General features: G+C 39.8%; 2 protein-coding genes across 2 annotated transcripts; one reads left to right on the top strand and one right to left on the bottom strand.

The window, feature by feature from the left end:
* Nucleotides 1-460: 460 nt before the first annotated feature.
* NADSYN1 (NAD synthetase 1) lies at nucleotides 461-19,084 on the bottom strand (the record flags this gene model as incomplete). Its single annotated transcript, XM_079537904.1, has 21 exons — nucleotides 461-514; nucleotides 3,068-3,244; nucleotides 3,893-4,021; nucleotides 4,870-4,939; nucleotides 6,212-6,343; nucleotides 7,100-7,206; nucleotides 8,341-8,476; nucleotides 8,868-9,036; nucleotides 9,742-9,844; nucleotides 10,183-10,231; nucleotides 10,399-10,523; nucleotides 10,702-10,776; nucleotides 11,456-11,587; nucleotides 12,820-12,937; nucleotides 14,394-14,482; nucleotides 15,059-15,110; nucleotides 16,231-16,320; nucleotides 16,688-16,741; nucleotides 18,611-18,727; nucleotides 18,861-18,921; nucleotides 19,000-19,084. 21 exons carry the CDS (start codon nucleotides 19,082-19,084, stop codon nucleotides 461-463), a joined length of 2,124 nt encoding a protein of 707 aa, XP_079394030.1.
* Nucleotides 19,085-19,694: 610 nt separating this feature from the next.
* Nucleotides 19,695-25,538, top strand: DHCR7 (7-dehydrocholesterol reductase; the record flags this gene model as incomplete). The annotated part of the gene is made up of 7 exons (XM_079537362.1): nucleotides 19,695-19,789; nucleotides 20,460-20,682; nucleotides 21,801-21,891; nucleotides 22,573-22,786; nucleotides 23,222-23,426; nucleotides 24,375-24,506; nucleotides 25,074-25,538. 7 exons carry the CDS (start codon nucleotides 19,695-19,697, stop codon nucleotides 25,536-25,538), a joined length of 1,425 nt encoding a protein of 474 aa, XP_079393488.1.
* Nucleotides 25,539-27,383: the final 1,845 nt, after the last annotated feature.

Below are 27,383 nucleotides of genomic sequence, written 5' to 3'. Positions count from 1 at the left end.
AATTGCCATTACAAAATGAGAAGTTTATTGCCAAGGAAAAGGGTTTTCCCCTCCATCAACAGCACGTGCCAGACCTGTTTTCAGTTTTATTCTTTCAGTTGCATATTACTCAAAAATAACTTCCAAACAACCAGAACCAATCAGTATTCATACACACATACACTTTCACGAGACTCCCCTGCTTTTATGTTCGATGAGCTTATCCAAATATTTTCAATTAAAGGCAATTAATTGAAGTAGCTGATGAAAATCCTTAATGAATGATTCTTTAGCTAGAGTAGGGCTGAAGTGTATTGGGAACAAACCAGAGACAAATCAAAAAGGTGTAAAAAAGAGCTTGACTGTAAATATCACTCACAGTGATCATTCCAACAATTGTTTGGGTTGTCTCTCATCATCACAGCACACTCCAGATTTGAATGCTGTTTAACAAATTACCAGTATTAAACAAGACAGCAAATCAGTCCGTATCTTCAGCTACAGATATTCCTTCCTTTTTTTCTAGATGGGACACCTGCAAGATAAAAAGAAACAGATTCAGTAGTAAAATTAAGGCGCATTTAACATCTCTGGTACTTTCTGATTTTCACCTCCAATCAGCACAGAGCCCAGATTTATCAGAAACCGACAGTGAGATGCACTCTGGGGGACAACAGATATGAACAGGCTCTGTTAGCTGCAGTAAAAAGAGAAATTCAAACTTTCTTCCTGCCCATCTTCTCAGCTGCCCCCAGCTGCATGCTCCCATCCATTCCTATTTTTGTGGCAGGTTGGTGACTTAATTTGGCTGACAAGGAGTAAGCACCAAAGCCGTCTCAGGAGAAACAGAAAGGAAGGTAAGACCACCCTTTTCAATGACAAACGTCAGATCAAATTAGGCCAGAAGCCAGAACCCTGCCCATAACAAGAACTAGGAAAAGAAAAAATAAACACAGGGAAATGCTTCTCACACCTTAATAAGACCGACCTTCACTCTTCTTAACACTTAAGAAATTGAGTTACTTTACATTTAGTTCATTTATTGTTATGATTAATAATATAAATGCACAAACTCAGGGAAGGTAGCCTAACAGCAACAACATGACGGCTCAGGACGGTATCTTTGTCTCTGGAAAGTCCAGTTTTATGTTCCCACAATATAAAGGTAGGAAAATCATACTGTAAATAGATGATTCATATCTTCTGCCCTCAACATCTGTTATTGGTCATGACATAGCGTATGGGGACTGCTGAATCACGGCCTGAACCTCTGACTGATCACCTGATGCGAGCACTGAGTCAGCCCTGGGAGCACAGGTGAAGGCAATTCATCTGTGCTGCAGGGAGGGGCGCAGCCTGGCTCCATCTCTCCTAGATCCATTTCAGAGCTGACCACCAGTAGGGAAGGATCTCTTCTGGAGATCTGCTCCACCAGAGTTTCCTACGCAAGCCCAGGATAGGGTGAGTGTACCTATCATTGCTGTTTTCTGCTTTGGTGTCATAACATCATAGGCAAGCTCTCTGTTGTACCATAACACCTGCATATTCACTAACAGTACACTGCTATACCATAACATTGGTATATTCATTAACTGTACACATGGTCACACACACTCAGCTTGGCAGACGTTTTTGTTTCACCAAATGTGCCTATTATTGTGATATGACCAGTGAGCACTGGAAAAAACAGGAAACGGATTGCAGGTAACTCATCCTTGGAGACGGTCACACCAAACTTCTTCTGAGTTAAGTTGCTGTTCAGTCAAATGATACCAGCTATTAAAACAGCAATTAATGTTCTGGCTACTAGAACCTGTTAAATTACTTGCTCTGGCCATACATCCTTATGCCAGCCACAATTCAAAACCAGAAGCTGCAGATAGTGACACTGCAGCTCCAAGGGTTATTATTCCAAACTGCTCAAGTTTCCCTCATCCAGGTGGAATGCTCAGCTATGTAGAGATTAATGGCATTAGGACTCCAAGGGCAAGTCTGATAATTCCCTGCAAGCACTTCACATCCTCCTTGTCTTACCACTGTTCTTCTACAACATATATAGAAAGAATTCTGCACTTTAAAAGGGTGGATGACTGAATCAACTTGATATACGTATGTATAAAACATTATAAATGGAAAACTGTTTTCCACAAATCCAACAGATTTCCCTTCTGTTAACAATCAAACTGATTTTCTTTCACAAATGGGCATGAGGTAGCATCATTCTCATACAAGAAAACCCAGCACTGATTGCCAAAGTAAAGGTGTTTTTTGGCAGCACAATATCATTTAGAGTTTATGCTGTATTTTCACAGTCCTGTTACTATACAAAACAAACAAACAAACAAAAAAAACACCCTTAAGTGCAGGACTTCAATTACCAGTAATCCTAGAGTGATTAACTGAATATGTACAATAATAGAAACTCTGACAACATTCCCTTTCTTGATTAGGGCAGACTTGACTCATTACTGGGAATCATTATTTTCGAGCCTTGCAGAAGGCTATCCATCATAAACAATTATCACTTCAAGTTACTGCTGCCCAAATAACAGATTATTTCCCAAGCTTGACTTGTAATTTGCAGCAGCTAATTGCAATGGCTAATGCTCTTGCCTGCAAAAATGTTACTACGTACAAAATTGAGTTAAAGGTTAACAATATCCTAGATCATTACAAGATCTTAATCACATTTCTTGTAAGCATTAAATTGCATTTTGTTTCAGATCTTATAAAAATATTTTACACAACTCCCTCTTGATCTTCAGTGAGAAAGAGTTCAAAACTGTTAAAAAAAATGCAGACCTACAAAACAAAAATGCTGCACACGGTAGCTTTTACTCTGGGTTTCAGGGTGAGGAAGCGCTACTACTTAATTGTAATATAATCAGGGTGAAGAAACACTAATGCCTTGCATTTCACAGACAAGGCAATTAGCATTTTATATAGATACGTTCTCATATATGTTTGTATAGATATGTTCTCAAAAGCAGCTGAAGTGCAAAAAACACTGTAAGGGGAGATTCACAGGAATTGAGCTTACCCCATTGAGACAGCTTTAAATAAAAACTAAGAAGCAGAGAATGTTTACCTGGTTATCTATACACCTAAATTGCCAGGACCAGGTGGTGTTATAAAGGAAAGGCCTCAGGTCAAATCGGTTGTCATCTGGGCTGTAGTTTTCGGCATGGTAGGAAGGAGTGAGGGTGGTCATTTTATGCCTATTCAAGGAATACATCCTGAAGAAGTGCTTAACCTTTGATGCCACCTGGTGTATGAAGAATATAACTTTCAGTCAGCCAAACTTCCTTAAAATTTACAATTTTCAGTGAGAACAGCATCTTAAAGACTGTATTCCAGCTTTTACACACCCACTTTCCACCACTAACACGTACGTAAGTTACCTACCACTACAAATCACTGTGGATGATTCCTTCAGGTAGAGGCATTTCAGACTATTTTCAGACCACCCTGTCTCTGTGCCTAACATTTACCAACAGAGAAGTGCCCTGCAGGAAATCTAACAGTAAGCACTGGCCTCTGAGATTCAGGTGACCAACTGAACGTTCTCCTTTATGCCAAAAAAGGAAAGATTTCCAGAATACATAAACCAAAAGCTTCAGGGGCAGTTGGCCATGCACATTTCAGGATAATTTTCTCCTGAAGTTACAGTTCTGTAGCAACTGTTTTCAGTTCCCCAATTACTGTTCTAACCATTTCTAACATATATAACAAACCACATTAATTTAAGAGAGCAATACAAGCTTTACCAGCGTATTCAGTTACAACTGTACAATATCCCTAACTATAGGAGAATAATTAAACCATCTCTTTCAAATGAAAGGAACTTCATTTGACCATCCTTTAAAGAGTTTATTTTGGGAATGACATCACATGATTTAATTTTGTGCATTACCTCCCTCGGTGTACAAATTTCCTTCCACAAATTAATCAGCTTACAGAACATACTGTATGGTCCAGCCTTTGCAATCTTCCTTAATTTACCATAGATTGAGAGCTCTGCATACGTCATCCCCATATCTGCCTGAAATCACACAAAGTCACAGAAAAAAAAACCTGACTATTTAAATTACAATTAATAGTTTTATGAGCAATTACAATAACCCAGTTTAATCAAAGATACACCAAAATGAAATTCTCAGCGCTCAAAGAGAAACAGAAGATTAGTATTACAAGTGGAAGAAAAGAATTGGGATCTCTGAAATATGAGATTTCAGAACCTTAAAGGAATATGTTTTATTTGGCTAGTGAAAGCATGCATGTCTTTCCAGAGAAAAATCTGTTTATTTTCCCTTCTGGGAGTTTAGATATAGTATACGTCAGTACAATAATTCCTAATGGAGAAAATTGAAATTTTAATTAAGCAATCCTTTATTAAAAAAAAAAAAAAAAAAGTTTTATAGTATCCTGCAGGTGAATAACCTACAGTCTTGGTAAGTAGCTGTCAGGCTTACCAGTCCTCTCTTATGTAAGTAGATAGCAAAAAAGAGGGGATGGGAGAAGAGGCCAGGGGTTAAACACCAACCAACTTCAAGAACAGCAAGACACCAACAGGCACTTTTGGAGTTAAGTAACTCTGAAACTGCATTTTGGAAACATTTCAGAATGGCCATCTTTTTAAGTGCCCAAAATAAAAAAATCATTCAAAACAAACAGAACAATCACAACAACAAACATTTGATTTGCTGTTTTAGAAACTGTTGGCAATTTATGTCATGCTGGTGCAAGACACCAAGCCTTGTCAGTGGCTTCAAGACAGTTATTACACACTTAGTGATAAGCACAGATACATACAAAAGCAAACAGCAATTGGACAAAAAGCAAGTGTGGGGATAAAGATTACCAGAGAATTTTTAAGTCTCTGCCTATTACCTCATCAGTTTGAGACACTTGTCCATCCACTAGGGGCTCTAGCTCTGCAGTAGGTGGAGCTGCCATGATACTGTAAGAGGAAGAAAAAACAATCTGTCCATTCTCATTAGTACAAACAGTCTGGTTTATTAAAAAGCAAATGCTTTACTAAAAAATTTCAGAGGGCATAATCTGCAAAAAAAAAAAAGTTACCTGCAAGCTGTCCCAGGTTTAAAAAAAAGCTATGTTTGTATCAAAAACATGAAACGTTCCCTTAATTCAATCTGTTCAAAATGTTTCCTCAACGGAATTAACACAAGTTTTTGCACACAGACACTCCTGAGACTGCTGGCACTTGCAGCCTTCAGCCATTTAGATTGGTCTTGTGTAATTGCACACAATCATTTGGAAACAAAAGGATTACCAGAAGACTTCTTTAACATTTGCAATAAAAAAAAAAACTGCATGAGTTTCAATAGGGCCAAGTGTCAGGTCCTGCATTCACAGCAACCTCAGGCAACCCTACAGCCTTGGGGAGAAGCAGCTGGAAAGCTGCCTGGTGGAAAGGGACCTTGGTGTACTGACGGACAGTTGGCTGAACACGGGCCAGCACTGCGCCCTGGTGGCCAAGAAGGCCAATGGCATCCTGGCTTATGCTAGGAATGGTGTGGCGAGCAGGACCAGGGAAGTCATCCTGCCCTGTACTTGGCACTGGTGAGGCCCCTCCTTGAGTACTGTGTTCATTTTTGGGCACCTCAGTACAGAAAGGACATGGAGGTGCTGGAGCAGGTGCAAAGAAGGGCAGCAAGGCCCAGCCTTGGAGAAGGGCTTGGAGAATATGGCCTATGAGGAGAGACTGAAGGAACTGGAACTGGGGCTGCTCAGTCTGAGAAAAAGGAGGCTGAGGGGAGACCTTGTTGCTCTCTTCAAATACCTGAAAGGTGATTGCAATGAGAGCAGGGTTGGTCTCTTCTCACTGGTGACAGGATGAGGGGAAATGGCCTCAGGTTGCATCAGGGTAAGTTTAGGCTGGATATCAGGAAAAATTTCTTTACAGAAAGGGTTGTTAAGCACTGGAATAGGCTCCCCAGGGACGTGGTTGAGTCATCATCCCTGGATGTGTTTAAAAACCATTTGGATGTGGTGCTCAGGGACATGATTTAGCAGAGGGTTGTTAGAGTTAGGGTAACAGGGTTAGGTTGTGGTTGGACTTGATGATATCCAAAGTCTTTTCTAGCCTGAAAGATTTTATGACTCTGTTACTCCAACTCAGTTATCTTAGTAGAAAAGAAACAAACACAAACAAATCCACAAAATGCAGCAAGCAAATAAAGCCACCAAGCATAACTGCTTCACTACTCACTTTCTGAGGGCTGTGAGCTGGAAGTTTTCAATGCAATATTGTATGAAGTTCTTCAAATCACTCTTACTGATTCCACCAATGGGATTGATATCAGCACTTGAACAATCATACTTTGTCAAGTAACCTCGAAGACTGAGCAAAAGTTTTATATAACAAGGATGTAACATCAGTTCAATAACAGCTTATATTAGATAGATCATATATGTGGTATAAAGCCAAGAACAGACGGCACACTGTTAGCACATGGGACAAAGAGGCATTTGGCTGAAACAGAGTTATTTTAACACCATGGTACTGCCAGGAGGGAGATATTTTGAACAGCTAGAAAGCACTGTGAAACTGCCTCAGCTAAAGCAATATATCTAGTGTAAAAGTTAAGATAGTGTCCTGGCCCATTAAAAACAGAAAATCCCAACTTGCCACAGAATCAATACACGCTATCCTCCAACCTTTTGAGATCATCAGTGCCACAGTGTTTATCTCCCAAAAGCTAGATCTAAATGCAGTACTCCAGATTTTTAACATCTATCTTTTAACTCAAAGTTCGCAACATAATTTCTAATAGTGTAATTGAAAATACAACAAATAATGGACTGGAAAGCTAGCCTGGGAACTGTGTGTGCAAGCTCTACTGAAACTTGCTAAAGAAATATCTGCAGTTTATTGGAAAACTACAAGAATACTTTTATCTTAAGCTTCTGAAAAATACATAATTTTGCCATTCTAATGGTAATAAATAACCTATTTCACTGCTATCAGTATCTTTTTTTTTTTTTTAAATAAAAAAAAACCTCTTCTGTACATACTCTTCTGGAACTTAGGGGCATTAAGGAACAGCACTGATTTGTTCCTGGTTCACTTGGTTTTAGATTCATAGCTTTTACCAACCTTTCATCCACATTGGCTGATCCTAGCACCAGAAGCCCCCCTGGCATCCCACGAGTCCAAAGTGTCAGCTGAGCAAACAGGTAGGCAAGGACCATTCTTACTCTAGCCTACAAATCAAAATAAAACTTATTATTTAGAAGCAATATATTTTCCCAGTCATATAAAGTTAGCAGTTCTCTGAACAAACCCATAAAGAACAAGATGTGAGAGGGCTAACCGTTACTGGAGGAAGACAAAGGAGGGGATGCTAAACATACACCTGTGTAAGCCAGGCTCAGCATCTGCTACTGCCATAGACTCACATGATTGGGAAATTTTATTCTACTCTGAGTTGTAGAATTGGGAGTTACTACAATTCTCAGTCTCCTACACGCACTGATAAGGATGCGATGCATGAACAATGAAACATGCAGATAAACCACCTAACATATCTACCTATACAGTACTAGAAGAAACACTTTCTATTACACAAGAGCTCTAAAACTGTTTGTTTCTGTCCCCACTCTAAAACTCACTTTTTCCAAGGGAAATAACACTACTCAACATAGACATGAAATTCAATCTCTACCTCTGGCCCCAGCTGTGCGTGATGTTACGCAAACTATCACACTCTTCTGATGCTAAGCCACTGTCAAAAAAGATGATACAAGATTCAGTGTTTGCTTATGGAATGCTCTGATAGTAGCAGGGGGAGAAAGATCAAATCCTTGCCTTAAAAGAACAAAAACCACAAAAACTACCTTCAGAAATGGAAGTCTACAAATTGTAATGAGTAAGCATCACACAGGGCCTATGAAAAGCTGCTAATATTTACCAGAGGAAAGCCTATATATGTTAGCAATGTCTTATTCTGCCACAATCCTACTGGACTCATGACTCATCTCTAAGAATACTACACTGCTCATTTTCCTGACGTGGCAACTTTCTTTTGGAATGCTTTTCTAAACAGCATACAGATGAATGCTATTGATGAGATCCAGACACATACTGTTTCCTCCTGACCATTCTATGATGCTTTAAAAATCACAAGCAACAGTTATCTTGGTTTTCTCCAAGATGCACAGGAGTGGAGATTTCTTCTGTAGATCAGTGTTTAGTGGAAAGTCATGAATCCTCAGGAACACACCACAGTGAGTTTAGGTCTTCACAGCAATTCAAAGGAAGGGCCCCAGCACTACTGGTACCATTTTGTAGTACTTCAAACAAAGGGCCTGACCTGATTCAGCCTACGTAAAACACACCTGCACATTCTGCAGTGCCAGATTTTCTCTGCTGCTCCCTCCGTAGACAGAAAAGCAGGGAGTTCGACCTGTCACCAGGCTGAAAATTCCCACAATAGCTTTCACAGCCGCATCAATGTTCAGGTTGATGTGATAGCTGAGAAGAATCCAAGCAGAAGTGACTCAGCTGGTAAGGCTTGACTACACAAAAAGCATTAAATGATAAGAAAACATGAAATGATGTTTTAAGGCGGCTCCCAATTAAGATCTGGTGGGAAAAGTTTTAGGAAAAGCTAATATTTTCCAGAGTCTGTTTCCAGGTTTTTTTTTGTTTTTTTTTTTTTTTTTTTTTTTTAAATCAAATGCTTCCCACCATGCCTCACATTCACACACTTAAATAATATCTGAAATGCTCATACTGAACACACATACACACTGCTCTCCTTTTTTTCCCTGTTTTAGGTTTTGAAAGTTTTATATGCAGGTTTTTTATTTGTTTGTTTTATTTTGCCAGAACAAGAATTTTTCTATCAGTTTCCAATCTCTACCTGCCTATTTGCTCAGCCAGAAGTTTAGCCCTGTTGCGAGTGTCCTGGGAGGAGTTCTCACTGGCCATATAGCAAGTGGTAAAGACACGCCTGCAAAATTCTCTAGGATCCTCAGGGACATAGGTCTCATCATGCACAATCCTGCGTGCATCAGCCAGCACCTCTACATCTGAGAACAAAGGAAAAAAAATAAAACAGTAGTAGATATCGCTGTGCTCTTCCTGCCAGGCTATGGAAATAACTCGTTTGTTTCTTGTATTCCAATAAAGTTTTACATTGTCTCTCACAAGATAACTTCATCTAACTATCTAACTCTCTCTCCAAGCATGTTAGAATATTTTCATACTAAAAAAAAAAAAAAGAAAAATATTAAAAAGAAAATTAATGAACTTGCTCCTAATTTTGAATGTGGAAATATTAAATCCCTTTGTTCTGCGTGCCTCAGGGAAGCTCCACAGAAATCGTAATTCCATACATACAGGGGACTAGCTTAATACACACCATCTATTCAAGGCCAGGTTTAAGAGCTCAAATCATGCCCAACCGTGTTTCACAGTGTTGAATTTAACAGGAAAAAAAAAATCTCCTGATGAACTGAATTCCCAAAACTACATCAGCCAATACTTTGAAAAATACTGTAGAAGAAACTGGTCTCAGTTTCACAAGCAATCCTAAACCCAAAATGTAAGCCATTAAGCCAATTCAAAGAACTTGAAAGCTGAACTTTTGTTTTTGCTAGAATTTCTGGAGAGATGTGAAGGGTTCCATTAAAATTATTGGGCAAAATTTTATCATTAACTCTTGCACCTAGCTTATACTAACATGCTCTCAACCATTAATAGACATTGTTAGCAAGACATGCGTATCTACTTACTTCCATTCTTGACTGCCAAGCAAACCTGGTGGCACATAGAATATACTATGCAAGCTGTAGCAGAGCTGTCAATTCCACCACTAAGAGGTAGAAGAAATCCTGCCTTGAAAACAAAGTGAGGAAGAAGTTCCAAAATGCAAAATTAGAAAAATGTGTTTTACCTCAGAAACATGTTCTGGTAAATAGACATGAATCATCCATGAAAAAATCCTCTTCCTTATTTAAGTTTGACTATTGCTTTCAAAGAAAGCATGACTCCTAAGGAAGAGGTCTGAAAAGCATATTTCCCCTAACTATTTTAAGTCTGAAAGAACTACCAGTAACTCTGCACCTTAGACTAACAGTATGACCCTGCATTAGCAGCAGCACAAGATAGCAACCTGTAATGCCTGCATACCGCAGAAGAAGGGGTACATGGTAAGAACAAAAAGCAGTTTTTACCTGTTTGCTGCGCCTTAAGTAGTCCCAGAGCCAACATGCAGGACCAAGGCTGAAATCACAGAATACACTCATTTTACGAGGATTATAGGATAAGACCTACTTTCAATTCTTCCAATTAGATACTTTCTTAAATATAAATAGAGACATTCTGTTCATCTCCATTAGTTTTAAATTCTTATAAAAACTGTTTTCAAGCAACAAATTCAGTGTACTTACCAGATCTCCTCCTCAGGACTATGATGCCTCCACTGGATTGGCACACAGATAGGTGCAGTTAGATCATCAGAACATGACAGAGCAAAGTTCACTTTTATCCTGGCAAAGGGATTCACTTTACTTGCCTAAGCAATAGTACGAAAGAGTCGAAAAGACAAATTTTAATGTAACATATACCTATAAAAGTGTAGATCTGTAAAATACTGTGGGGAAAAAAAAATAAAATCAAAGCATGCAAATATTTTTGAAGTAACTATTCAAACTTGGTAGAGTTTAAGAACAATGTCTGTAAAGAACTCTTACTGCCAAGTTACGAGATGAAATCTCTGCTCTGTAACTTCGGACGTCTTCCAAGTCCAGTGTAGCAACTAGCACCTCCTGAAACGTTGGGGAAGGAAAACGCACATGACTTTTTTCAATACAGACCTTTACACTCACTTTACAAGTCATCTCTGATTCAGTTCAATTATTTACACTACAACACAAACACAACTGCCTCAATTCACAAAGCACACTAGAATACTCCAAAAATAACAAATTGATAGCACTTCTTAGGTGGCTGAAGAATGGGTTTACCATCACTTGCAGCACAGAACTAGAGGGAAAGTCGAGAAGCATGCTGGGGAAAAGTGACCAGAAGCCCACAGCTGCAACAGCGTATCTTCTGAGAAAGGAGCTTTTGAAGAAAAGATCTAGCTGTAGAACTCTCTGTTTACCAATGCAGGCCATAGAACACTGTAATCTTCACACTTATTTGCTTGAATACATGAATATAACTAACAGTCTGCACTAAACATGGTGATTTTGTGCACAACATTCTCTTAGTTCCTCCACTGCGACAGCTCTTCCCTACTGGCAAAAGCAGGACAGCTACTATAGATCTGGACAATTTAATTAGGAAAAACTTCTCAACTAGTTGGATAGTACAGTAAAAACATATTTTTTGCCTCTAAGATATGAACCCAGTATCACTAGATGCTGTGTAAAGTCTTGAGTGTAAACGTAGCCCTTCTAACTTCAGCTATAACTTCAGTTAATTACAGGCTGAATGGATTACCACATCATCGAGTGAAAACTGGGATCCTTGTGCAACTGTCTCTCCGTTCATAGAAATCATGGCACAACCATCATAATACAGACGATCGCCATCACAACCTTTCTGGTTAGACAAAATATATATTCCACCATTCTGGGAAGAAAACAAACAAACAGAAAAACAGTTTTTCAGGATACAGTGACTATAGTACCTGATAATGTTAAAGATAAAATGTTTTTTCTCTGTTTGAGTCCTTCTCATACTCTAAGTTGTGAAAGGTTTAGAGCTTAGACTCTTTTCATTTGAAAAAGTACTTTACACACTATACACACTATATAAACAAATAATAGCGTAAGAAAGTAGTAAAAAAATGAGCTCTATCCCCTTCTCGCTGTTGGAAAATATGTGTCTTTTGTTATGAGCTGAAAAGTCATTCATGAAGCCCAAGTAGAGAGGGCTACGCTTCAAAATTGAAAAGCTACGTTCATACAGAGATTGAGGAAAGGAGGGAAATGATGACAGAAGCTGTGGCTGGATATCAGAGTACAGTGCTAAATATAACCAAAGACTGTGAAATTATGCTACAAAAAATAAACACCTGTCGTGGTGTAACGTACATTCAGTAATTTTTGTCCTCATCACTGACAGACATGGGGACAGCCCAGGAATAAAAAGGCTTCTGTTTAAAGTTAGCAGAGCTTTCAACATAGAAAAATAAGATAAAATTTAAGTACAAAGACGACAGGTAATGGCTAAGGTTAAATACTGATTTCTACTTTCCCTTCCTGCTATTTCTCCAAGAAAATATTGCCACATCAACGAAGCTCAGAAAAGAAACTGTGAATTTAAGGAAATGTAAAACCATCCAAAATTATCTTTCATGTGCCAGAACAATATCTGCATACACAGACTGAAACAGAAGCTGGCAATGAGTTGTAACTTCAATATGTGAAGCACGAGGAGGGAGACTGCTTTGGCTCAGGTGAATGCAGAGAAAGCAGAGCCACTGGTAGTTTGTTCTTTATGCAGAATGAGAGCTTAACAGCCTTCCAAACTGGTTGCTTTTCTGTATGCAGTGGATTCAACACCACTGGTCCTAACAGCCTCTGGCATTTGGGGTCGTAGATCTGAAAACCATTACAGTGCTTCACATGAGAGCATTACACATAGTAGGACTCCTCAAAGCACAGTAGGATAGCAGCTGAATCAATCAGGAGGTAATTCCAAGATCAAAGAGAAAAAAAAACAAAAAACACCACCACCGCCACAGAAACTAACAAGGTCTGCCATAGCCGCCAAGCTCATGGGAGAAGAGATTGTTCTGGAGAGAAAACAAGTGCACAACAAGTCACTTTTTTTCTCCACCTCTCCATCCTTAAATGTACCTTTGCTGTGGCAGAATTCACCAAATCCACACGGGTATGAGCCTTCCTCAACACATGGTGACTCCCTGAAGAGTTAGTGAAAATTTCCACACCGTCAAGTCCCATTTCAATATGAGGGCTGGCAAAGTAAAAGGCAGAAAAAAAAAAAAATCAGCTGGCAATCACTCTGCATTGTAGGTACCATTTAGAATCACTAACAAATATACAACTTATATCACTGATATATCACTATCTCAGTTCACACAAAACGCCACAGTACCTTTGTATGTAAATTGCCACACATGTTGCAGTTATAAGGAAATTGATTACATGAACTATAAGATTTGGAAAGGCATGTGGAACATTTAATTTATCTTATGTTAATGACAACAGCTTTCACACAACTTTTTTTTTTTTTTTTTTTTTTTCCCCCCTTTCCTTCCTCTATCTGACCATTCTTAACAGGATTTTGTCATTGGGAAGATTTTTAAATTCTAACAGGAACTATTCAAGTAATAACAGAAATGTTACTTAAGGGCACCAGGGCTTCCCTTCTGTTAATGACCTTCAGTTGTTTTCTTCTGCATATTCTTTATGAATCATATGATGTTGGTTAAAATATAAAGCAAAAGGATTAAGCTAATAGAGAAATAGATATATATCAAAGTGATGCAAGCCTAAGTAATGCAGGAGCCTAAGTTCTAACTTAACAATTGCAACAAAGCTCTATTTTCTATGAAAATGATGAGACCTACTAGTACTCTCAAATTTTTTACATGGAGTAACATGAGATTATTCTTACTGGCAGAATTGATACCCCAGAAACTAGGTTTACATGTCAAATAAAATCATGAAAGAATGGCTTAATCCACTTCTCATTCATTTGAGGAAGAACACTGATACTGACAGGAGGAGGACTTACAACTTTCCATCAGAATGAGATCTCCTTTTCTATCCTCTAAACTTAGCACTTCTGCAGCTGATTAATGGTTTTACAGTCTTGTTGTTCTACTACTGATCAGTAATTACTCACTTTCCTCAAGAACTAATCCGTCCACTTGAACATACTTAACAGTAGCCTGGCAAGGGTCATCAATGAGAACAAAGCCTTCATTGGGAAAACGACCTGAGCTCTCTGAATTCGGTATAAGAGAAATGCAAGCTTCTCCTTTATATATATGCAATTCCAAAAAGATAAGACGACTCCCTGACACTTTTATGAGTGTAAGTGAACTACATACAGGCCTGTAATAGTACCTAACCAACTTCAAGATGATGAAAACAAATGAAATGTTTTGATTGTAAACACAGTCCTCAGTTTCTGGTAGATCTGCCACATTCTCCAAGCAGAAATTCCAGAACAAGGCACGTAGGTAACAGTGAGAAGTTTTTATATAATAACAAGCACCACCAAGAAATTTGAACCCCTTTATTGAAATCTTACCCGTGATACATTTCTTGCTTATATTTGAACTTACTGGCACTCTGTGAAAGATACACTACATAAAGGAATATTGAGCATATTTTTACAAAAACATTTATTTCTGGCAGATCCAAAGAATATTTCAATTTATTTTCCATTTATTCTCCTTTACCTGTTTGGTGCCCAGAGCTCTTCACATATTTCTGTCCCTAGACAGGTATCTTTGGTTGCTAGCACTGCATCCCCAAAAGGAACAGTGTCCTGAGGAAAAAAAAAAAACAAAAACAACCAAGAACGTCCTTACTTCAATGGAATGGGAGAATCTATTTCATATAATTCAAAAAATTATCTGCAAACTTAGAACAGAACTGAATGCTCACTTCTGTGAAATGACAAACTACCAACCATAAAGTACTTTATGTTATGCCAAATTTAAGTAAAAAAAAAACGGAAAAAAAAAAAATTCTGAGCTGCAAACACGTGACTTATACTGACATTCCATGTTAAAATTGCAGTGCTATTCAGGTGAAGTGCTTCACTTCAGATCAGGACAGCTGCTTTTGAGTCAAATGGTCTACAAAAGAGAGACCACCTAATACTACGAACCACGTTCATGTTTTAGGGAGAAGCAACTTGAGGCAAATTTAAAAGTCACTTGATTTGCTACTAATTACTAATACAAGCTAAGTTAAATTAGCCTGACAACTATCACTGAAACTACTGAATTTGCAACAACTGACACAAGGAGTTAGTGTTCTACCCCTTTATGTCACACGTGCTCTGCATTTTGAGTGTTGAATCCTAAATTTCGAAAGAAAGAACCCATTAAAAACTTACCTGTCCTGTTACTTCCTGAATTATCCTTGGTAGAAGATACTCCTCTACATGCCTAAGGAAGGTTTATAAACTGTGAATACATAGTTATATAAATCACAATGGTGTATTAAAAAATTGCATGTCAGTTGCACAGGACTCTATGTTAAAAAAAAAGAAAAAAAAAAAAACAACAAAAAAACCACCTTCATATTTTCCAGGAAGGTTTCAGAAATGCATGGTAAACAGTGAGGAAACAAGATTTAAAAGTTTAAGTTTTTGTAACTGTGATAGGCTGCTTATTTCTGGCTTCTTACTATTTGTATCTGTATTTTCCAGTGAATAGTTAGGTGCCCAAACAAGAAGTCTTCAGGCAAAAGCTAAAGCTTGAGATAGACTTCTTCAGTGAGAAACCTTTTTGGGAGATATCTCGATTTTACAGAGAAATAAGCATGAAAAAAGCTTCAGGTGAATGAACAGAAATAATCACATCACCCTTCCAAGAGTTAAGAGGTTGCATTGCATTAACAATAACCTCTGCACAGCTTTCATGCTTGCTCCCTTTTAGTTCTTAACTAGACCCAACAAAGAACACACAGAAATTTCAAATATCCAATAAAAGTTTACCTTTCTGAAGTGCTTCTGCATGAGTAACTGTGAACTTATCCAGAACTGACTGGTATTTAAGAGAACTCCCAGAAACTCTATTCCTTGACGAATAAGGAACGAGCAAGCAGCATCAGAGGTGTGCATCAAGCAAGAACATATTTTGCTACGTAGTTAGGTACGGGACAGCAATCCTCCACAGTCATGATATTCTAACTGAGCTTACCCACCTCACACTGCTTCCCAGCTCAATACTGGAGAGCATGCAGCAATCAAGAAGATAAACAAGAATAACGGGCTCCTCCAATCCCAAACTGCATCAAGTTAGAAAGCATGCAAAAGGGAAGTGATGGCACTTATACATGGCAAGAACATTTAGCCCCACTTTTTCTTCAAGCTTATTAGTCCAGGGTTTGATTACATTTAATAAGCTCAACTGAACTGAACTGTAGTTATGCATCTCTGTAGATTCTGTCTCCCTGTTACCTACGTAGCTGCACTGATGCATTGCAATAGAGATTTCCTTCCTTCTGCTGCAGATGCAAGTGAAAAGCTGTGCTTTTTAAACAATTTAACAGTAGCCAGCCTACCTTGCTTTGTTCCATGGGGTAAACCACCGAAGTTCTCTATAGTTTCCTGCATTTGCCAATGATATTTTCGGTCTAATCAAAAGAATTTTTCTTAAAACAAAAATAAAACAGAAAGGGTGAATTAAGACCTGATGTGAAGATGAATAAAACAAGAACAAGAACACTGATGAAAATCAAGTCACTCATTTTTTTTTCTAGTGTGATGTAAATAACTGCTATAAACAACCTGTTAAAGGTTTCTGACTGAATGCTTCCAGGCTCTCCAAAGCATCCTTCAGAATGCAGTGGAAATTTAGTTTATACAAAAACAGAAGAGAAAAAGAGATAATGGAAAGCAGACAGGAAAACAATTCCAGTCCATTAGATGGCACTGAAGAATCCTGCTTGAAGGCCAAACAGGCCTCTGAAAAGATATCCTCCTGCTTTGTGCTGCAAAAGTGCATAAGGAACTACTTACTTATTTAGAAAGATGACTCGGCAATTGTAGCGAACATTTCTGTGCATAAGGGGCCTGCAAAAGTAAGGAGAAAAATTACCAGTGGCTAAGCACATTAGATTAAGTGTTCAAAGAAAATATAAAAACAACAAAGAACAGAATCTACTCCACTACACAAGGACTGTTAATATAAGACTTCTACACTAGATCACTAGAAGGAATTAAATATAACAATGTATGAAGTTTTAACTTCTGAAGTTTGCAAAAGTCTTATTCGCTAGCCCTTTTTTCAGTTGCAGATATACCCCGTGGCTGGCTACCAGACCACGGCACTCCTGAGAAACACAGACTACAACCATGCTATTGGCTGGCCTAGCTTAACCAAGCTTGACTCTACCCAGTACTACCAGGCTACTTCAAAGTCAGGAAAAGGTAGCCTTATGCTTATTCACGATATCAACACACACATACGTACATATGTTAGCTTTATAATCACAGTTTATCACAACTTGCTCTTGGCACCTGACTTACGATGGTTCCAGTGATCTTGGCATACCTGTATGCTGCCTGTAAAGATATCTGCCACTTAGAGCAAGCTATATGAGCTGCAGAATTCCCAAAGACAGTCAATTTATAGAATCCTTCATTTTGCACTCAGTCCAAGGCCTAACCCAAAACCTTACCCATGGGAGTGAATCCCAGAAATGTAGAATCTCAAGAAATACTTATTCCACTCTCTCAAAGGGACCAGCTATCAGGAATCTCACTCATCTCCCTTCCAGAAAAAGAAAAGCCTGAAATTTCTTCTATTTAACATCTTCATTAACGATATTGATGACAGGATTGAGTGCACCCTCAATAAGTTTGCAGGAGACACCAAGTTGGGAAGAAGTGTTGATCTGCCTGAGGGGAGGAAGGGACTACAGACAGACCTGGATAGACTGGATTGATGGGCCAAGGCAAACTGCATGAGTTTCAGTAGGGCCAAGTGTCAGGTCCTGCATTTTGGTCACATCAACCTCAGGTAACCCTACAACCTTGGAGAGAAGCAGCTGGAAAGCTGCCTGGTGGAAAGGGACCTTGGTGTACTGACGGACAGTTGGCTGAACACGGGCCAGCACTGCGCCCTGGTGGCCAAGAAGGCCAATGGCATCCTGGCTTATGCTAGGAATGGTGTGGTGAGCAGGACCAGGGAAGTCATCCTGCCCTGTACTTGGCACTGGTGAGGCCTCTCCTTGAGTACTGTGTTCATTTTTGGGCACCTCAGTACAGAAAGGACATGGAGGTGCTGGAGCAGGTGCAAAGAAGGGCAGCAAGGCCCAGCCTTGGAGAATATGGCCTATGAGGAGAGACTGAAGGAACTGGAATTGGGGCTGCTCAGTCTGAGAAAAAGGAGGCTGAGGGGAGACCTTGTTGCTCTCTTCAAATACCTGAAAGGAGATTGCAATGAGAGCAGGGTTGGTCTCTTCTCACTGGTGACAGGATGAGGGGAAATGGCCTCAGGTTGCACCAGGGTAAGTTTAGGTTGGATATCAGGAAAAATTTCTTTACAGAAAGGGTTGTTAAGCACTGGAATAGGCTCCCCAGGGACGTGGTTGAGTCATCATCCCTGGATGTGTTTAAAAACCATTTGGATGTGGTGCTCAGGGACATGATTTAGCAGAGAGTTAGGGTAGGATGGTTAGGTTGTGGTTGGACTCAATGATCTTTAAGGCCTTTTCCAACCTGAGCAATTCTACAATTCTGTGATTCTAAAGGATTGTCTTCCAGAAATTCTCTTGTATGTTACAATCATTCCGATGGAGACCAGAGTGGGAAATATCAGTAATTCTTAAGATGTGTTTCCAAGACTGGGGCAAAGCCCTGACAACCCAGAAGCATCTGCTCATGCTCTCAGAAGGCTTGCCCCTCCATCCTAGCTATAGCTACGCATTTAACACTTACATTCCCACGTCACAGATAATATCCTGAGTAGCTGGAGACTCCAAAAGCTTTGCCAGCACTTGAAAAGAATGCAGGAGTGTATCAGACTCATAGTAGTGATCTGCACAGCCATAACCGCTGCATAAAAAGGAAAAGAAAGAGAAGATTCAGGCTGTATCAGCACTGCGATCATGGGATGAAAACTTCTCCAGAGAAGAGACATCACGCTGTGCATACAACTCACTACAGATAATAATTCAAGGGCCCTTACCAAATTTCGAGTTCTGGACCGAGCCTGTACCTAGCTCCTTTGCTCTTAGCGATGCTAATACCTGGAAAACAATTAGTTTAAGCAGCAATGCGGACACGAGCTCCGGCCCACTCAGACCCGCCGCCTCGGCCCCGCTCACTTCGCAGGATCCTCTCGGCGTTGCCTTCGAAATCCAGAGCCCACTGGTTGAGGGCACAGGCGGCCACGCTCACCGCCCGACCCATGGCAGCTCCCCACCGCCGAACCGAGGCAGCGCGCACTTCCGGAGGGGGCGGGGGGGGCGGCAGGACAGCACCGCCCACCTCACGGACTGTTCCGTCCCGCCTACAGAGCCGCCCCACCGTGCCCGCCCATGGGTTGAGCGCGCTCCGCCAATGAGGCAGCGTGGGGCGGAACGGAGCGCGGCGCGGATTAGCCGGAGCGACAGTCAAGTGCGGGGAGAGCGCTACGCGGATTGGTCGAAGAGATGACGAGGGGGCGGGGCCAAGGGGCAGCAGTCTGAGGAGAGGAGGTGGGAGGCGTGGACGTTGCTGTGGAGCGGTGGGAATTGCTGGCAGGTAGTGTGGAGATTGGATGGATAATCAAAGTACAAATTGCGATAAGCGGATCTGCAGACAGAACTGATAGCTAGGCAGCACAGGGTGAGGGTCGGAGTTAGGCCAGAACGTAATGACTTAGGAAATTTCTTGCAGATTTTATTCTTATCTTTGTCTCTGGGCTCTTTGTAATTGAAGGCTGTGTATAAGAGTTTTTAGCAACCTGGGTAGCAAAAAGAACCACTGAGGACTAGCTGGAATAATTATCAGTGTTTTCTTTTCTTTCACACAGAACACCATGGCAGCCCATCGGGAGAAAAAATCTGAAGAAAGAAATCACAAAAGTGCCCAAAATGGTGCTCAGGCTCCTCAGGCACAGTGGGGAAGAGCATGGTGAGAGAAACTCAATTGTCACTGATTTCACATTGGTTCTTTCTTTTATAGATGTCACGTTGCTTTTGAACTGCATGCTGTTATTAAAAGATGAGTGCAATGCTAATGATAATGAGCTGTACTATCAGTTGCTAAGAAAGGTTTTCCCAAGGTTTCTAAATGTGGAACTTGTCAGACGGCTTGGGTTGCGACACAGCCTTTCTTGCAAAAAAAAAAAGAAGATACATTGTATAAATGGGTGATAATTTGTACTTTCTTCAAAGATTGAACAAAATACTTGCTGCCTTTTGGAAAACAAACAGCTATCTGTGCTATTGGCACATGCTGTAGCAAGACTTAAGAGCCATGCTGTGAAAGTATAGTGCAAATGTTATTAGAGTGTTAATACAGTGCAGCTGGAAACAGCCATGGCTGTTCATATGGCTTCCACAGATGTTGGTGCTGCAGCACATTCAGCTTCTGGCTGTCAAAGATCTGTCTTGTCTGTTTCCAAGCTTTGCAGAATGTTTCTGTGATTCTGTTACTGGTTCCAACTGAACCCTCTACCAGTTATACCTGTGACTGTCATAAAACAAACTAGCAAAAAAAATCAAACTGACTAAATGAGAATTATTAACTAGAAAGCTGGGAAAAAAAAAAAAAACAACAAAAGTTCTGTTCTTGCTTACAGGGAGGTAGACTGGTTTTCCTTGGCAAGCATTCTTTTCCTACTTGCATTTGCACCACTTATCGTGTATTACTTCATCATGTCCTGCGACCAGTACCAGTGCTCTCTGACTGATCCACTCATCAACTTGCTCACGGGGAATAAACATCTGTCTGACATCTGGAACAAGACTCCTTCACTGACTTATACGGCTGTTGGCATCTATGCTGCTTGGGTTGCTTTCCAGGTGTGTTATTGAATTATGATCTAGTGGCTGTTGTTAAAAGCAACTCTTTCTTTAATTTACATGGAAGATAATAGAACGTCATGCTGTCTTTCTACTTTTTTTGTTTATCACTTTCTGTGTCTTGGAATCCAAACAAACTTTGCACACTTGAAAAACAAATGTATAGGATATTGGTGTCAGAAGAGTACACCACTGTAGTTTGATGGGTCACATTGCTTGTAGAGCTGTAAGTCACGATACCAAATAAAGTAGGAGCGTGTATGTGTGTGCAAGCATGCATCTACTCTTCAGAGGAAAAAAGAGTAGAACTGATTGGAATCCTATGAGTGCTTAAGGAAATTGAAAAGTAATCTGCCAGATGAAAATGTCAAGAATTACTGGGGGATTACTTGGATCTTAAATGTTCGGGATACCGGTACTGATTTACCTGTGAGAGAAGGTTGCCCAACAATTGCTGTTCTTTCTGTCAAGTCTCATGTAACACCACACTAACTCACTGTGTCCAGCAGTGAGCCAGAGGATAATGCTTGCTCCTGCAGATGCTCTATGACATGACTACTTTATACAAACATAAACTCAGCTGCCTTGAATGAATTTTATGAGTCAGAGATGATGTGGTTTATTAAAATAAAGCAATCCTATAACAAAAATATTGATTTATTTAAATTAAGACATAGTAAATATATCAAACTAGTTGTAGAAGGAGTAGGTAGACTGTAAAAGTGTACTTACTTGTGAATTACAACTTCTTTGTAAAAAAAATAAAAAAAATAAAAAAAAATAAAAAAATCCTCAAACTGAGCAAACTGCTGCCATTGTTGTGTTATAAGTAAGTGACTTACTTATAACAGGTTAAATTAAAGGATGAGGAGCCAAATCTAGTTGGCAACTGTCCTCCTTGTGAAAAAAAGGGCCATAATCATATATGAAGTGCATCTTTAAAATCTTTAGTAGCTGGCACATGTTTCTAGTCTAAAATCACAACAGCCACTCCTACAATATTTGTTGATTGAGTACTTAATTGAAAATGCTGTGTGTTATCTTCTGTTATGTGTATGAAAGCGTCTGGGGATTTTCTCTTGTCCCTTTTTTGCTGTTAATATGTCTGTCACTTCTAGGTGATTTTGTATGCGTTTGTTCCTGACTTCTGCCACAAGTTTCTTCCTGGATATGTAGGAGGTGTACAAGAAGGTGCTGTCACTCCTGCTGGTAAGCTTTTCTTTGGAGTATACTACAACATACTCATATTCTTTCTGAATGACTGCCCTTCTGTACTTCATTTTTAATAATCTATTTCTATCTGGAGGAAACTTGGACATAAATGTTTTTACTCTCCATATGTTTATTTAAAGTAATCAAACAAATCATTCATCTTCTTCTAGAATTCATTGTAGAATTTCTGTCTCTTATTGCTAGTAAAACTGTTGGTTGTGCAATTAGGTGATTCATGCCTAAAGAAAATACAGAAAGCAGTGTAGCAGCAGTGGAAAAATACAGATTGTAAGCAGCAAAATTACAGATCAACAGCAGACTATTGCTGGTATCTGACAATGCAATCACAACTTTTTTAGCCAAGGTAACTTGCAAAATCTGAGCAAAGTGTGTGATGTGAGCAAAGGGTAATGTGAAACCTTAGTAAATTTCAGGTGAGGTTGCAAATCCACCATTTTGTGAAGAGAGTGAAGAAAAAGCTTAGCCTGAGAGGTTCTAGCACAGTATAATGAAACTCAGAAAAGCACCTTAAGGTTGGAAAGGTGATGTTTCAAGGCAGGTAAGGAGAGACGCTCGTTTCATGAGCATGGGTGTTGAGCTTCTAGATATTGCATGCGTGTCCATATTAATAACTGTACTAATGAGTTATCAGTAGTATTGATCTTCTTCACTTTTTAGGTGTAGTAAATAAGTATGAAGTCAATGGACTCCAAGCTTGGATCATTACCCACGTACTTTGGTTTGCAAATGCCTATTATTTCCACTACTTCTCACCTACCATCATTTTTGACAATTGGATTCCTCTCCTGTGGTGTGCCAATATCCTGGGATATGTGGTTTCCACATTTGCGATGATTAAAGGCTACTTCTTCCCTACTAATGCCAAAGATTGGTATGTGTTTTCTAATAATACGAGAGTACAGGAATTCAGACATATAGCTGGGCCAGTGTACAACTGTGATTTTTTGCTTAACAAAGACATGCAGCATGAAACAGAGGATGGTGCATGTCTAGTAATTGTTGCAGCCTCAGTGTAATGAATATATCTGTCTTGCATGTGTCCAACAAGTAAGATTATACTTCAAGCGCTGAAAAGTGATACCAAGTTTCAACTAGGATGCCCCCAAATCTTAAAATGGATCTTTTACTAATGAAATGCTTTGGTTGGATCACTTTGTGTGAACTTACTTACAACATGATGTGGTTTTATTATTTTTATCACTGTTACATCAAGCACCTTGGAAAATAATTTGAAATGTATAATTGGAATGGTAAGCACTTTCATTTATAATAACTATATAAATTTCTAATCTTTTCTATTTTCAAGCAAATTCACTGGCAACTTCTTTTACGACTACATGATGGGGATTGAATTTAACCCTCGAATAGGGAAGTGGTTTGATTTCAAGCTGTTCTTCAATGGACGCCCTGGTATTGTAGCCTGGACTCTGATTAACCTTTCGTATGCTGCTAAACAGCAGGAGCTGTATGGTCACATAACCAACTCAATGATCCTTGTTAATGTCCTTCAGGTAAATTGAGAGGAGGAGATTAAGATATCAATTTGAAAATAAACTAGTATTAAAGTAGGAAAAATACCTGCACTGAATTTGAACTTACACTGTTCTTCCTGGCCTGACCAATATCATGCAGTGATGATGTGCTGGGTCCTGCTTCTTTACGCATTTTCATTCAGAAGGCTGCTGGGAATAATCCAGTGTATCTGTTAGTATGAGGAGAATAGTTGTGTTACTTATTTTGGTTAACGCTGCTTGGCTTGCTTGTTACTGTTTTAGCTCTACAAATGTAGTGTAGTTCTTCCTATATATGTTATGTTCCTCTTAATGCTCTTATCATTGAGTTGTTAAAAACACAGGTTAGTTTTGAGATCTTAACCACAAGACAGCACAGAAATTTCAGGTTGATACTGTTAAATAGGATGCCAGTGTTATGTTATTAATGTATGGAATTGTAGAATCACAAGGTGGGAAAGGACCTACAAGATCATCTAGTCCAACTGTCCTCCCATTACCATTGCTACCACAAGCACTAAACCAGATCTATTAGCTCCTCATCCAGACACCTCATGAACACTGCCAGGGTCGGCGACTCCACCACCCTCCTGGGCAGCCATTCCAGTGCCTGACCATTTTGAGAGAAAAAGTTTCTCCTTATGCTTATCTGGTACAACTTGTGGCCATTTCCTCAGGTCCTGTTTGTTGCCTGGAAGAGGCCAAACCCCTCCTCACCACAGCCTCCCTTCAGGAAGCTGTAGAGGGCAGTGAGGTCTCTCCTGAGCCTCCTCTTCTCCAGACTGAACAATCCCAGCTCCCTCAGCCGCTCCTCATAAGACTTGTGCTCCAGACCCCTCACCAGTTTTTCTGCCCTTCTCTGGCCACCTTCCAGGGCCTGAATGTCTCACTTGTAGTGAGCGAATGTAGAATCGTTGCAGTGAGTGATGTAAAGTCATTCTTTTTCAGGGTATTTATGTTTTGGACTATTTCTGGAATGAAGCCTGGTATTTGAAAACCATTGATATCTGCCATGATCATTTTGGGTGGTACTTGGGCTGGGGAGACTGCGTTTGGTTGCCTTACCTCTACACTCTGCAGGTAAAGATAGGGTAAAACCTTTGGGCCAAAAGGAAAGAAGCTTTCCAGAAATGTTTTCTCTAGCAGATTGGTGTTTATCTTATTTTCTTTTCTTATAGCTTGAATACTGACTATTACTACACTCTCATTGTATGTATGTATACAATTTCATTGTATGAGAGCCTTCCGTCCCTGCATGGAATTAACATCTTCTCACTTTTGTACCTCTTTCTGTCACTGTCTGTTGTTTCATCTGCGTATTTTAATTCCCTTCAGTCCCTTTCTGTACACCTTTCTGTTGGATGGTCATTTGACTGGTTTGTGTTTTCTTCCTCCCCTTTTCCCATTTGGTCATCACCCACACAATTTTTCCCTTTTTCTTCTGTAACCTAAGAAATGCATCAGTGGAAAGAAAGTGGATGTATGATGCAGGATTTCCTGAAAAAGATTCCATCTTAGTGCTGATAGGATGATTTTTTGTGCTCTTTCTAGTACTCTGTCCTGGGTCACTGTAGGTCAAAGAATTCATCTGGCAGCTGTGGTGTGTTTTTAAAGTAAATCACTGCATGTCTCTGTTCTGTCTCCCAGGGTTTATATTTGGTTTACCACCCTGTGCAGCTCTGCACAGCTAATGCCATCGGGATCTTGGCGTTGGGCTTGGTTGGCTACTATATCTTCAGAATGACAAACCACCAGAAAGATCTCTTCCGCCGTACCAACGGTAACTGCAAGATATGGGGCAAAAAGCCCAACTACATTGAGTGCTCCTACATGTCTGTGGATGGGACCAAGTACTACAGCAAGCTGCTGACCTCAGGGTTCTGGGGGTGGGCACGCCATTTCAACTACACTGGAGATCTGATGGGCTCCCTGGCCTATTGTCTGACCTGTGGGTTTGAACACATCTTGCCTTACTTCTACATTGTTTATATGACTATTCTGCTAACTCACCGTTGCATTAGGGATGAGCACCGTTGTTACAGCAAATATGGGAAAGACTGGAAACGCTACACTGCTGCAGTACCCTACCGGCTCCTACCAGGGCTGTTTTAAGGTGACACAGAATCTGAGGGAAATAAGCTTTCTTTTAAATGAAAAGAGCTTATTTGCACAGGTAAACTAACAAAAAAACATTGGAATAGACACCATTCTCTGGGGAACAAAAGGTGCCTGGAAAACTGTCCTTAATGTACTGAGGGAACATGCTTCTGGTAAGCAGGCAGACTGCCTAAAGAAAATGAAACAAGGCACAGAATTGGCCTTTTTAATAGACATCTCCTGAAAGGTCTGTTTTACCAGGAACTCTTCTTTCCTCTCTCAGAACTACCTTGGAATTGAAGAAAAGTTGCATGCATTTAGACTACAGAAATCTCTCCAGTGCTGGGAGGAGGCCTCAGTCTTCACAGCAGCCAAGTACTTGAAGGCAGTTACCAGTGAATTAGAGGAGGAGGGAAATAATGGTGTGATCGCTTCAGGAAAGGAACAGTATGGTTGCTTGTGACAGTTATAACCTTCAGTGGGTAATGTTCTGAAGGAGTCTGGGTTTGCTTTCAAGAGGTTAACGTGGGAAATATCTAAACTGGTGTTTTGGAAGATTGGTGTAATCTGACTCACAAGTATTTGTGCAGGCTAATATAAGTTGGTATGGCTCAATAATTCCATTAGCACTGGAGATACGTGGTCTGTGACCAAGCGGTTATTATTGTCATACTGAAACTAAACTTGCTTTTTGAAGATATGGAGTATAGGTTGATTTCTTTACTGTGGATAGAAAACTTTGTTCACTGTCATTTTTATCTAAAATAATGTTTGATGTTTGTAATAGTTTGAGAAATAAAAGCTTAGTTTGAAGACAAGTAAAAAAAAAATACAGCCAATTTTCCTTTCAGCTGTTTCTTTTCTTGTTAATAGTTATCTTTCAAAGTTACAGGATTCAAGAGGAGCTCTTGGAAAATACAGTCCAAGGAGCAAATTCAAGAATGCAGAAGTGAAGCACAAACAAAAAGGGAGGATCAGAATATACCAACTATGCTTGTAATGAGCTTGGTAGCTGTGTTCACATAAATACACCATTTTTTATAGTAAGTAGAGAACTATATGAACTGATTTCTTGTAGGAGATGCTGAATGCACTGGCAGATATGAATGAGATGTGTTGGAATGCCTTTTAGTTCTGTTGCAGTGTTCCTGAAGGGATGGCTTTCCTAGGTGAAAAAGGATTTCTCCAGTTCTCGAGAACAAATGCAGCATGTGTCTCAGGGCAGGATTTACAAGTGTGTATAGAGATGCCTCCGTGGAGAAAGCTGACTCTATCACCAATACTATCTCTAGGCCTGATAACTGTTGTGTCATTGGCAGATAGTCATGAAATACTTTGGCGTGTATTGAAGCTGAGTTAGGAGTAGCTGTATCTGATCATTTCTGCTCTCTAATTCTAAAGCATTCCTGTGGAGTGAAAAAACTTATGTTAAGACGAACCTTAACAGTTTGCCAAGGGGCAGTGCTTGTAATACATCAGAGCACTTGTTTTGGAGGAAGGGGAGTTAGAGTGTAGGATGCAAGGGCTGGTGGAGCCCATCGGTTGCTGGCACCTCACTGCTTATGCTGACCCAGATTTTGCTGGAGTAATTGGATAGTTTCTTGTCTCGACTTGCCTGAGGCCACACACTTATATCCTTTTCTTGAATAGTAGCCTTGGAATTTGTACTGACAGCATGCTGATAATGCCAAGGCTCTTTAAATATTGCGAGATAATCTGAGCTCTAAATCATGGTAGCCTTGCACCACATGGCATGTTCCTGTCTTTTCACTGATAAGTCCTGGATGACCAATGGAAGAAATTGCCCAATTAAGGCCAATAAAAAAAAAAAAAAAATCAACGTTTAAAAAATAAAATTGG

This window comes from Tetrao urogallus, assembly GCF_951394365.1.
Source record: "Tetrao urogallus genome assembly, chromosome: 6".
NCBI classification, from domain to species: domain Eukaryota; kingdom Metazoa; phylum Chordata; class Aves; order Galliformes; family Phasianidae; genus Tetrao; species Tetrao urogallus.
This window is presented reverse-complemented; position numbering and strand designations above follow the sequence as displayed.